We start from the raw sequence: 12202 nt of genomic DNA on the forward strand, positions 1-12202 counted from the left end.
TTGTTCCAATTTTGCTTTTTTTTTTTTAGGGGATGTTAATTAAAGACACCATTTTATTTCTCTTGTGATATTCATAAGCTAATTAAAAATTATAGATATTATATAAAGTAACTTTAGATATTATTTCTCTATCGATCTAATATAAACAAAAACAGTTGATGATTTATGGAAAATAATGCCATATGATATGAGTGAATAGGAAGGGACTATAGTTGTTAGTGGAAGCATAGCTAGAGTAGTGGCAGGGTACCAAGCTAAGGTAGAAACAAATAAACAATAGTTTTAGACCATTTGATATGATGTCACATGCTACGTTTAGACTCATTTGATAAAATAATTTCAACTTTTTAAAAGCTTTTAATTTGTTAAAGTTAATTTTGGTAAATTAACTATGTTTATATATACCTTCAAATATTTTTTTTTATTTACCAAACAAAAAGCAGTGTTTAAACATTTTCCAAAATACTTTACGAAATCATGTCTTATTATTGGATTGTAAGGGGAGTGCTAGGTAAACAATGACTATCTTGAATAACATGAACAATCACCAATCAAATAAAAACACACCACACCTCTAAATTATTCACCTAAATCTTAATATTAAAATAATCATCCGTACACTTAGTGAAATAAACATCCGATATATCTATTATTCACATTGTTTAATATTTTCATTGTCTACATATACTTTTTCTTTATCTAATTATATTGCATCTTTTTCAGCAGGTATATACTAGAAGTATATATCCATTGTTATTCTTTCCTTTTTCTGTCAAATGCCACTTCAAATTTATTCCATCATGAATTGTTTTATTTTTTTCATTACTAAAGAAAAAATAATTAATGAAATGTGCCTTTGAGGGGGGCAAGGAAAGATACTTGCTTTGCAAGGCATGTGGCCTTTCTTTAAGGAAGAGGGGACCTTTGATAATTTGATTGCCATAAATTTTTACATATATATAGTTTAATTAAGTTTATCATTTAGTATCTCTCTTGAAATTTTATTTAGCAAATAGGGTTTCCCTGTTACAATGTGCTCCTCCATCTCTTTTCATCTACCAACCAAAAATAAATAAATAAATAAAATAATTCTCTTAGATTATTTACCTGTACCATAATCATTGTTCAATTGATCGCAAAAAATATTGACAGAATACATCTAAGAACTTTTCCAAAATAATACCATGGTACATTTAATCTAAATCTAAATCTGTCACAAAACAAGTATATCCAAACCCATCTGGAAAAGCATGGGAATCACATGAAAAACCACATTTTTTTTTTAAACATCATTATTAATTACATTATTATTGCTGGTGCCTTACACAACAAATTAAATGAGATTCTGATTCTCTGATATCCTGATTGTGGCGAATTAAAATGAGCCACCTAGCTATAAATCTGATTCTTTAATTAGTAGTTTAGACAATATATGTAGTATTAGCAAAGCAAAACACATTGGCTGACAGAAACGAAGTTGTAGTGTGGCAGAGGACAACTAACGGAGTTGTGGGTCAAGTCCTGTAATTTGGGTGATTCTTATTCTGCCTATGAATCATTCCACTAACAAGGGGATAGTTTCCTAAGATGTGGGATTATTTTAAAACAAGTGGACCATCCATTATCAGCCGCCAAACCCAATTTTCCTGCCTCATTCAATGAAAAACCATTAAACAAATTTCACTGCCTCTGCCTTCTAACATAACACACCAATGTATCATATAACAGAATCTGAGTTAAACTAAGGTGTTAGTTTTTTTTTTAGTCAATATCAGATATTTTTTTATAATCTTTTACAATTATAACTTATGTATAAAAAAATATCAATTATATACGTTATCTATCTATCAATCATAATTTATATCCTTTATCTATAATTATAGGTGTATTTAAAATTATATATTATTATTATAAATTAAAAGTACAAAATTTATATATATCATTAATATAAATAATTATAACAAGTAATATATAATCGATCCGGTCTATAAACTAATGAGTTAAATTTATCAAATTTTAATATAAATTTATTTAATATATAGACTCAAATTTAAATTTAAATTAATTGTTAAAATGAAACTCGAATTGATTCATAAGTTGACTTCACTCGATTGTATCCCCTAGATATTCATAATATGAGTACATACATCAAATATGATGCAATAAAAAAAAAAGAGAAATAGCTTAGATGGTTATGATGATAAAAATTAATGGATAATAGAGGGACTGAAAGCATATGAATAGGGCTGGCAATGGGTAGTGTAGGGTAAAGTTTATACTCTACCCTAACTCTATCGACGGGTTGTAAACTTTTTTAAAATTCTACCCTATTCTACCTGGAGATTGAAAATCTCTCAATCCTAACCCTACCTGCACCTTAAAGTTCTAAACCCTACCCTACCTGACCCTACCCGCAGAAACAAAAAATTTTTCAAATAAATATAAAATTTAACCATTCTAAATTTCATACATATTAATAAAATAGAAAATAAAAAACTAAATTCAAATTAAAATTAAAAACAACAAAATCTTAAGAAAATCCAACATAAAATTATAAATAATATGATCATCAACTAACTTAGTGATTATTTCAAGTTTTTATAAGAAGAAGATTGTGAATATAAAACTCACTTTATTCACTACATACATAACTTTTACATATATATAATATATTAAGAGTGCGGGTAGGGTAAGATAGGATAGGGTATATCTTAAACTCGTATCCTACCCTATTCGCATGCAAATTTGCACCCTACCCTACCCTACCCGCAGCGGATAGAGTAGACAACTCTACCCCAATGAGTTAGTCCGGATTGGATACTCGAGGGTAGGGTATATATTGCCAACCCTACGTATGAAAGTAGCATAGGATGCTTGGTGGAAGTGAATGGGTCCCAACCCAAGTCCAAAGGACCCACTGGTGCAAATGCAACCACTTAAAGTGGGGCCTGGACAATGAAACTTGTGTTTGGTATGGGCCCACTTCCTGGGCACTCCACAATCTAAGGCCCAAATAAATTTGTCAGAACTGAGCAATGAATAATAGGGTAAAAGATGGCAGTTACTGTACACTAGGGTGAGCCTGCCCGAAAAGCACGACCAAGGAAAGCAACACCCAAAGCCGCACATTCATAACAGAACCAGGGAGAGTGAGTTTAAGCTATCATCATCGCCATTCTGCTACAGCTTTCGGCTTTGTACTGGGCTTGGCCCTATGTCATTGTGAAACCTTTTCCTTTTCTTATTATTGATTGACAAAGAAAATTTTGTATTATAATGTTCCTCGGTTTTCACTTTAGAATACGACAACAATCCCTTCTCTTGGACAAATAGTAACAATAGTAGTGGTACAAGGATACTTCAAAAGAAATATCATTAATTATAAAAGTAAGTTATTCAAAGCTAATTAATCCTTTAAAAAAAATAGAATCGGAGTATGAGATTAAAAAGTTCATTTTTTTTTCAATATTGTATTTAAATATATTAATTTATTATTATATAAATTTACAAAATACAATGAACATAAGCGAATAATAAATTACATGTTAGTTGGGCGTTATTAACCTAATTGTCCTTTTCTATCACTATCATGACCATCATTTTTATAATAAAAATATATACAAATATCATTTTTCTTTAATTATTTTCCATTGGATTTGATTGCGTCAGATAATAGTGGAGTGGAGTGAAGTAGTAGATTGGGTTATCTGCGGACTGCGGTGTAATCATGACTTGATTATGGTGTTAACTGTTAACTGGTTCGCAAAAATGAATTATGATGAGTTATGAATTGGTCAGTTTAAATTGAGTGTCGTTGTCATCGTTATCTACGAAAGAAAGAAAGAACGAAATTAACAGGCTAGAAGCCACGCGCTGATGCAGACATAATCTGTGGGACCCATTCCCACATAAATCGGACACGTGTTGGGATATGAAAGGCTGCTACTCAAGGCCGTAAGTACCCACGTGGACTGTGGGCTCGCTCTTCATTGGACGCATTTCACCACTCAATCAATCACCATTTCAACCCCCTTACCCCTCTCTCTTCATCTCGTTAAAAATAATATCAAAAATAATTTCTTATATTTCTTTTTTTCTCACTAATTGATTTAGCTAAAGTCTAAAATTACGTTACAATTTACATGGAAGACGAAAGGCAGAACGATGGGACCAGGAACCGAACGCATAAATAATACAAAACATTTCGTATAAAGACGACAATTATTGTCGTGTGAGATGAGATATTATTGAAACATTACCTACCATTACATATAATCATATATTGTTATTAATCTCTTTTTATCCATATGATTGGTTGACTCTTATTTATTTTATGCTTATTATTATTCATTCTTTTATATATCTATATAGTCAATAGAGAAGAATAATTTGTGTGTGTGCCAAAATTAGAGTGAAAATAAATATACAGACAAACTAACACTAGCAAATAGTAAATAGTTTATTATCTGAAATCCAAAATCTATATTTGAATCTTTACATTTGGGATGCAGATAAACGGCAGCGCAACTACTTACTGTATTTTTTTTTTGTTATTTTGTTAATTATTTAAGAGTGAAAATACGTTGAGATAGACATTTTTTGTTTAAATAACATCATTTATATATGAAATAAGTGTTAACAATTGTAAGAGTACATTTAACGTTATTTTCACAATAATAGATATGTTGAATCAAGAGAGAGCTTAATAGATATCCAAGCGACTTTAACTAATTTACGTATAAGTCTATATAATTCATGACGTGGCGTTGAATGTGCAATAACTGGGCCTCACATTCTGACCTCCCTTGTAATTGAAACGGATACAACACTATTACGGGAGTGGATCTTTTCTAATGAAAAAAAAAATTGGATGATATTTAATGTTCAATCTAATTATTTATTATTTTTTTTATTTATTTTTGGTCTCACTCATAAAATTAAAAATAAGAGATCGTACTGTATTCTATCAATTGTTAAAAAAATTGGAGAGAACCCTTTTTCCTCCCAACCTACAAGTTTCAAGTTTTTTTCTCTTCTAAATATCTAAAATTCTTATTTATTTAAGATTTTACTTATATTTATTGAATTTTGTTAATGTGTTCTAATTACAATACTCACCGTTTCAATTATATATAATTTATTAAATCTACTGTTTATAAATAGATTCATTAACATAATTCAAAATACTAAAAATTTAAAAATTAGACTATTAAATAAATTTAGGCTCTGTAAACTAACATTGCCTAATAAATTAAGAAGTCTTTTTACAAAAAAGAATCGATCAAGCAAGTAAAAACTTAACATGTACTCATGACTTAGTGATGGACCTAAAAAATTTTGATTTAAAACAAAATTTATATAATATGACATTAATTTTTGTAATAAAAATATCATATTTACATAGAAAATCAGCTATTAAATCATTTAGTGAGTATTAACTATTAAGTACTTATGTATATATACATATATTATTTAAATTAGAGTAAATTATCAATTCCGTCCTCGAATTACCAAAACGCTGACAAAAATAACCTCTACTTTTATTAACGACAAAAGTACACTTAAAATAGAAAAATATTACAAAAATATCCGACCGTAAATAAAAATCTATTCCGTTAACAGAATTGGCTGAGCTGTCAAATGGATTCCGTTACACCTCTTCTTCTGCTTTTTCTTCATTCTCCCTCACTCCCTCCCTCCCCAATGCAACTACAACAAAAATAAATATCATCTGCTGTCACTCTTTTTCTCCCTCAAACCTCCAAGAAGCTGCTGCAAGCTGCAACAACAACAACAACATATCTCAGTCACTCTGAAATTGCAACAACGACAACAACATCATCTTCCTAGCTAAAGCTCCTGCAACAACAACATCTTCCTCATTATTTCTCTCCTGAAATACGATGTCGCCTCTTCTTCCACTGTGTCTCTCCCTCAAGTACGACAATGGTCTTGTTCTGTCATCTTACTCATCCACTTCTCCTTCTTCGATTCTTCTCTCTCGCCACCTCTCTCTTTCTCTCTCCTTGTTGTTCTACTTCTCTCTCTCCTCAACGACGGCACCTGCGGTGATATTGTCCTCTCCTTCCGTCCTCCCTCACTCCCTAAAGCAATTACAACAACAATAAGCAACATCTCAGTGACTTTCTCTCTCTTCCAAACCTCCCAGAATAGACCTTATGCCTTACCCTCTTCATCTCAGCCACAGTAATAATCAGTCATAATTAGTAATAATCATCCATAATCAGTAATTCTACAATTTTTTATTATATTTTTTTAATAATCTAATAAAAATAGAATCCAAAGAGAAAGAATGACAAAGAGAGAAGCTGAAGAGAGAGCTCCTCACTGGCCTAGAGAGAGAGGGACTATCCACTGCTAGCTTACTGCGAGAGAGGAGAGTAAGGCGCTGCAAGAAAAATTTCTGACAGCAATGGAGGGGTGGCGAGCAAGCAGTGACGACGATGGCGAATCTGAGAGGAAAGATCGAGAGATCTTCTGAGAGAGTGAAGAGGGCAAGGAACTGTGAGATCCTCTTCTGACGACAACGGAAGGGCAGCGAGTAAGCAATAGTGGCAACAACGAGATTTTGCTGTTGAAGACAAAGATACAACGGCGTAAGTTGATGAGCAATTGTTCTGTGTTAGAGAAGTGAAAGTGAGAAGAAGGGAGAAGAAAAAAAGAGCGAGGAGTGGGGTTTGAAAGCGTGAGACAGAGAAGATCGGAAGGCAGCAGCCATAGATTCAGAGTGAGAGTGAAGAGGGTGAAGTGTAAGGTCTTTCCGGGAGGTTTGGGGAGGGAGGGAGTGAGGGATAATAAAGGAGAAGTAGAGGAAGGGGTGTAACGAAATCCGTTTGACAGCTCAGCTAACTCTATTAACGGAATATATTTTTATTTACAATCACGTATTTTTGTAGCATTTTTCAATATTTTAGGTGTATTTTTATCGTTAACAAAAGTGGAGGTTATTTTTGTCAGCATTTTGATAATTTGAGGACGGAATTGGTAATTTACTCTTTAAATTATTTTCAATGTGTATTTTATATTTTAATATGTATTCTATACGAATGATTAATTGTTGTTATAATTATATTTTGTTATTGTAAAATACAATTAGTCTTCGAAATATCTAATTTACAAATTAAAACGCTAAACTAGTTTAAATAATAACATATAATTTAAAATTTTATTTCTTTAGATTTTATATTTTAAAAAAATTAAATAATTTTTTCTTTGACAATATAATTGAGATTTCTTTCTCTTTATTTATATATATATATATATATATATATATATATATATATATATATATATATATCAGAATAATTATTTAAAAAGCTAAGTCACTTTCTAATATAGTTAGAAGTCCGACTCTTGTTAATACTTATAATTAAGAAAGTTTTTTTAATTAATGTAGTTGTAACGAAAAAATTAAAACTAATTTTAAAAGAAGATAAATAATATTTTTTTGAGTCGATTTCTAAAAAATAATATCAATCTCGTTTAAATTTGACTATTTGAGAATTTATCATTTTGACAAATATCTAATATAAAATTTTTAAATTGATTATTAAGTGCCAAAAATTAAATAAAAAATTATTGTAACATCAAATTTAATAATTTAATAGAGATAAATAAATATTATTATTATATATTATTTAAAAAAAATTAAATTAGAATAAGAGCCCTTGCCCTAAGTGTATGCTTAGAACCGTCCCTGTTTATCAGCTTATAATCTGACCTTACTTGAAAAATAAACAGAGTTTTTCGCACTACATCAGTAATTCTACACACAATGGAGTAATCATATATTTTGTAGTAATTTCTCATGCATTTAAAAAAATAATTGTCATAATTAGGAAAAAGATTCGTCTTCTTTTATGACTAAGTCATTACTCTACTTTATAAATGTCACCATCATACTTCAGATAATTTATCATCTAATATTTTAATTTTATTTATACTAACTTAATACTCATATTAACTTAAGTATTAAAGTTCCTTACAAATATTTCAACCATTGCTCGGAGAGAACATAGGTGCGATTTTCAAATGAACATAGTCCATCTTGCAGGCCCATTTTCTTTTTAAGTAATCACCCCAAAAAAATCTACCATTAAAAAACTTTTAATATCTTATATATATTTTTTTAAAATGTCTGCCACTAAATGCGGTTATTAGTCATGTAATATATATCATTTAACTAAACATATGCGAGTAGCTACTCGTAAAATATTATAGAAAAAAAGATGATGAAAAAAAGTTTCAACCAAATAAAAGAACATAATATAAATCCTCAAATATGATATCTATTATTTGATGTCGATTTTTTTCAAATTTATCTTCAATAACAAATTTTAAATATTCTAAATTTGTTAATTTTTATATTTTTAAATTAAATATAAATTATTTAATTTTTTTTTAACAATCAGACCAAATTTTTAGTCATTATGCCAAACATCAAAACACAAATGATGCAAACTGCTATTCACATGCCAATCAAATTGCCAATTATGTAAGTTTCCTTCTTGTACAATGCACAAGTGGAGGGCTAGAAATATGTTAAAAACTTAAAATGAATAGTTAAAAAAATATTAAAATAATAATGAAAGACCATTATTAATGTGAAGGGATATATAAATAGACATGTCAATCGGGTAGATTTGTGCACATATACGAACATTCTTCTTAAACAAAATTTAGTATATTTAAGAAAAAATTATTGGGTTAAGCAGGTCAATCTATTTCTTTTGTCTGAATAACTGGCCAAATATTTTGTATTTTATAGGCTATTGAGTTGGGAATTTTTTTAAATAAATAAAATAAATATTATAATTATAATTATAGACACACGTCAAAGAATTTATATTTATACGTCAACAATATATTCCTCATCTAAAATAAAGTGTATAAACGTAAATTTTCTTACGCATATTTATAATTATAATTATAATTATAGTATTTATTTTATTTAGTTTGAAAAAAATTTATTGAGTTGGAATTTAAAATATTTTAATTAAAATTTGAGATCTTTAAATTAAATTATTAAAAAAATTATTTTTAAAAAAATGAAGATTTAAACAACTTAACAAACTCGTTAATTTTCGCATTTTCACAAAATTATTTTTGCAGGGAAAAAAATCCGCCCATTTAATGTGATTAAAGAGACCAATTAGACAAGTTTGACTCATTTTAATTTTATTTATATTAATTACGATGATATTATACGTACAAGTATTATTGTTGAAGAATACAAAGATTTATTGATATAATATAAAAATATTTGTATAAATATAAAAAATATTGCACATAGTACAAATTTATCAATATAATATACAAAAGTTTTATTATAGTATAAAAACTTTTGTACATAGTATAAAAATTTTTTACATTACACAATTTTTTATCATGAATATATTTTATTAATTAGATGAATTAATATTTTAGACGTATAATCTTTAAAAAATTTATGTATTATATATTAAAATTTGTGTGTTATACATTAAAATTTATATATTATGCGTATTTTATTTATTAGTTAGATATTAGTATTCTGAAGATATGATTCTTACAAATTTTTATATCATGTACTAAAATTTTTTGTTATACATTAATATAAATGTGTTGTGAATTTAAATTTGTGCTTTAATTTTCTAAATATATATAGAAAAAAATAGAGGAGATGATAACAATAATAACAACGTTGAAGAAACATGCGTACAATAAATTTGATTTGGAAATCACTTGACCACAGACCACTTACCTTTATCGTATCAATTAATTTCCACAGTAACAGAAACGCAACGCATGGTTAAAAATCCAACTTAATCCCGCAGAACAAAAGTCACCAGAAAAGAAAAAGTTGGCGAGTGATGCCACACAATCCCGCGGAGCGTGCTATTCGGGTTTTACGTCAACATATTTTCATTACTTGTATGTACTAAGTTGTTTATTTTTGTATTTTTAGTTTTGTGTCGTCACCATTTCACTATTCCATTTTTTAGAAAATAAAAAATAAAAAATACAAGGAAGGAAATTCAGGGAAAATGAAGCCGAAACTCAAATGCAAATGAAATTGCAAAAAGTTATATATACAGAGGTAGTGGCACTTTCTGCTGCAAGCTTAATGCACTAATCCGAATGAAAGGAGTGCAAATGAGTTCGTAGTTGTACCAATACTCCCTACTTTCCCTGCTCCACAATAAAATAACCACCGCCACTCCCCTCCGTGGCGCTACCCAATTCCGAAGCCGGACATGGCCAAGGGTCGCAAGCTAACCACCAGCCGTAGCGATCGCTTCCTCGGAACCTACCCCCAGGCCCAATCGTCCGCCGGAGATCCATCGGAGCTCCGGGAAGAGGACATCTGGTCCACGGCGGACGATACCGATGCCGCCACCGCAGCTTACGCCGATTGGGAGACAATTTCCGCTGCGGAGTCAAACGGTGGCGGTGGCGCGACGTACCGTCGCCGGATTTCCCACGATGGTCACCGACAATCCGGTGGATTGTCGCTGGCGTTTGAGGATCCGGCTTGCAATGCTGCGGCGACGCCAAGAGTCGTACACCAGTTCCGCCCTCGCGACGGCGGTACTGCTGCGGCTTCGCCGAGGGGGCGCCACGTGGCGACGTCGGCGCCAGTTAACGTGCCGGATTGGAGCAAGATACTCCGAGTGGACTCGGCCGAGTCGCTGCACGGCGGTGGCGAGGATGACGATTTTGACGACGGCGCGTCGGAGATGGTTCCGCCGCATGAGTACTTGGCACGAAGCCGGAAGGCGGCGGCGAACTCGGTTTTCGAGGGAGTCGGGCGAACCTTGAAGGGCCGGGACATGAGCCGGGTACGTGATGCCGTTTGGAGCCAGACCGGGTTCGATGGATGAAATCCGGTTGGTTGGGGTAAGCGATTCGAACCGGTTTGTAATTGAGTTGAATATTGTTAATTATTGTTTAGATTAAAGGAGGTGGCGGTGGTTAGTTCTGGAAATTGCAAAATAGATTTAGTTTTTTTTTTTTTTTTTGAGTAATACTATTTTAATAGCAATAATTTGTTAGACAATTTTAAATTGAGTAATAAAAGGGTGGATCCTGTACATTTTGTGTGGCAAGGTATATTTTCTCTCAATCCACTATTTTGTTACTCATCTTAAAGTTGTTTGATAATTTTAAGTTGTTAAAATAATATTATTCTGTTTCATTTTTATTTCCTTTCGGTTTTGGGGTTGGTTTCAAGTTTCTACTTGAACGAGTGGCTTTTGTGGGCAATGATTCGGTTTGGGTGGACTCACATGAAAAAGAGAGTTCAACTCAGTGGCGAGTGAGCCTAAGCATTTTAATTAAGCATGTATTTGGAATCTTTGAATTTTTCTGAATTAAGATCATCATAAGCTATAGTCTTAAGAACCTGATTGCATTTTGGGGTTTTATTGGCACTCTCAAATTATGTTTTATCATCTGTAATATTGTAACTATTCAAATCTGTTATTATTAGACCATAATAATACCATATTTTTCATCTTAGATATTGGTTTTTTTTTATAATATATATTTCAAATTTTATTTTGACAAATTCAGTTTTCATTCTTCCGTGTTTGAATGAAGATGAACGCCAAAACAGAAAGAGATGCTTGGTTTTTCCTTCAAACGAGATGACCTACCAGGCCACTACAGACAGAAATCAATTTATTGTTAATTTAGTTTAATTAAATAGTAGTATATAGTTGATTAATAAGAGTGTTTAAGTATTGAATCAATGAGACAGGCAACACCACCTTACTAACTGAGAGAATGTTTTGAAGGCACTTTGGTTGGGTGGTTCTTATGCAAATATTGAGAATCACATAAATGCTTATTACAACTCTATCTTTTTGAGATATGGGCCGAATTTGGTATGAGGGAAAAAAAATATCAAGTTCCATTTCCATTTGATGTAATCGATAAAATAAGCAGATAATTATCAACGCAAGTTGGCAAAGATAGATGAAAATTTGTGTTTCTTAACCATCTTTTTTAGATTCGATATTGAGAATGAAATTTGCTTGCCTGAGAGAATTGTTCACTTTATACTTCTACAGTATCAAAGGATTAGTCATTAGATTTTCAAGCCGATAGATACTCTGATACAAAAAAATAGATAATTAATTTTGGATTTTTCAACGAGATTTACTTACGATAATTAATTATCCTCCCATTTTATTATTTT

General features: G+C 30.9%; 1 protein-coding gene across 2 annotated transcripts; it reads left to right on the forward strand.

The window, feature by feature from the left end:
* The first annotated feature begins 10054 nt into the window (after nucleotides 1–10054).
* LOC112741211 (protein S40-6) lies at nucleotides 10055–12000 on the forward strand. 2 transcript variants are annotated; one of them, XM_072213668.1, is made up of 2 exons: nucleotides 10055–10899; nucleotides 11602–12000. In XM_072213668.1, exon 1 carries the CDS (start codon nucleotides 10257–10259, stop codon nucleotides 10881–10883), a length of 627 nt encoding a protein of 208 aa, XP_072069769.1. In that variant the 5' UTR covers nucleotides 10055–10256; the 3' UTR covers nucleotides 10884–10899; nucleotides 11602–12000. The 2 variants fall into 2 exon arrangements, with proteins under 2 accessions (XP_072069769.1, XP_025645882.1); XM_025790097.3 differs by having other exon boundaries at nucleotides 10077–10899; nucleotides 11575–12000.
* Nucleotides 12001–12202: the final 202 nt, after the last annotated feature.

The sequence above is a fragment of the Arachis hypogaea genome, chromosome 14 (assembly GCF_003086295.3).
Source record: "Arachis hypogaea cultivar Tifrunner chromosome 14, arahy.Tifrunner.gnm2.J5K5, whole genome shotgun sequence".
Lineage (NCBI taxonomy): Eukaryota > Viridiplantae > Streptophyta > Magnoliopsida > Fabales > Fabaceae > Arachis > Arachis hypogaea.

What these genes read in the sequence shown, in the direction of transcription:
- LOC112741211 (XM_072213668.1), top strand. Translation starts at nt 10,257, where the DNA reads ATGGCCAAGGGTCGCAAGCTAACCACCAGCCGTAGCGATCGCTTCCTC.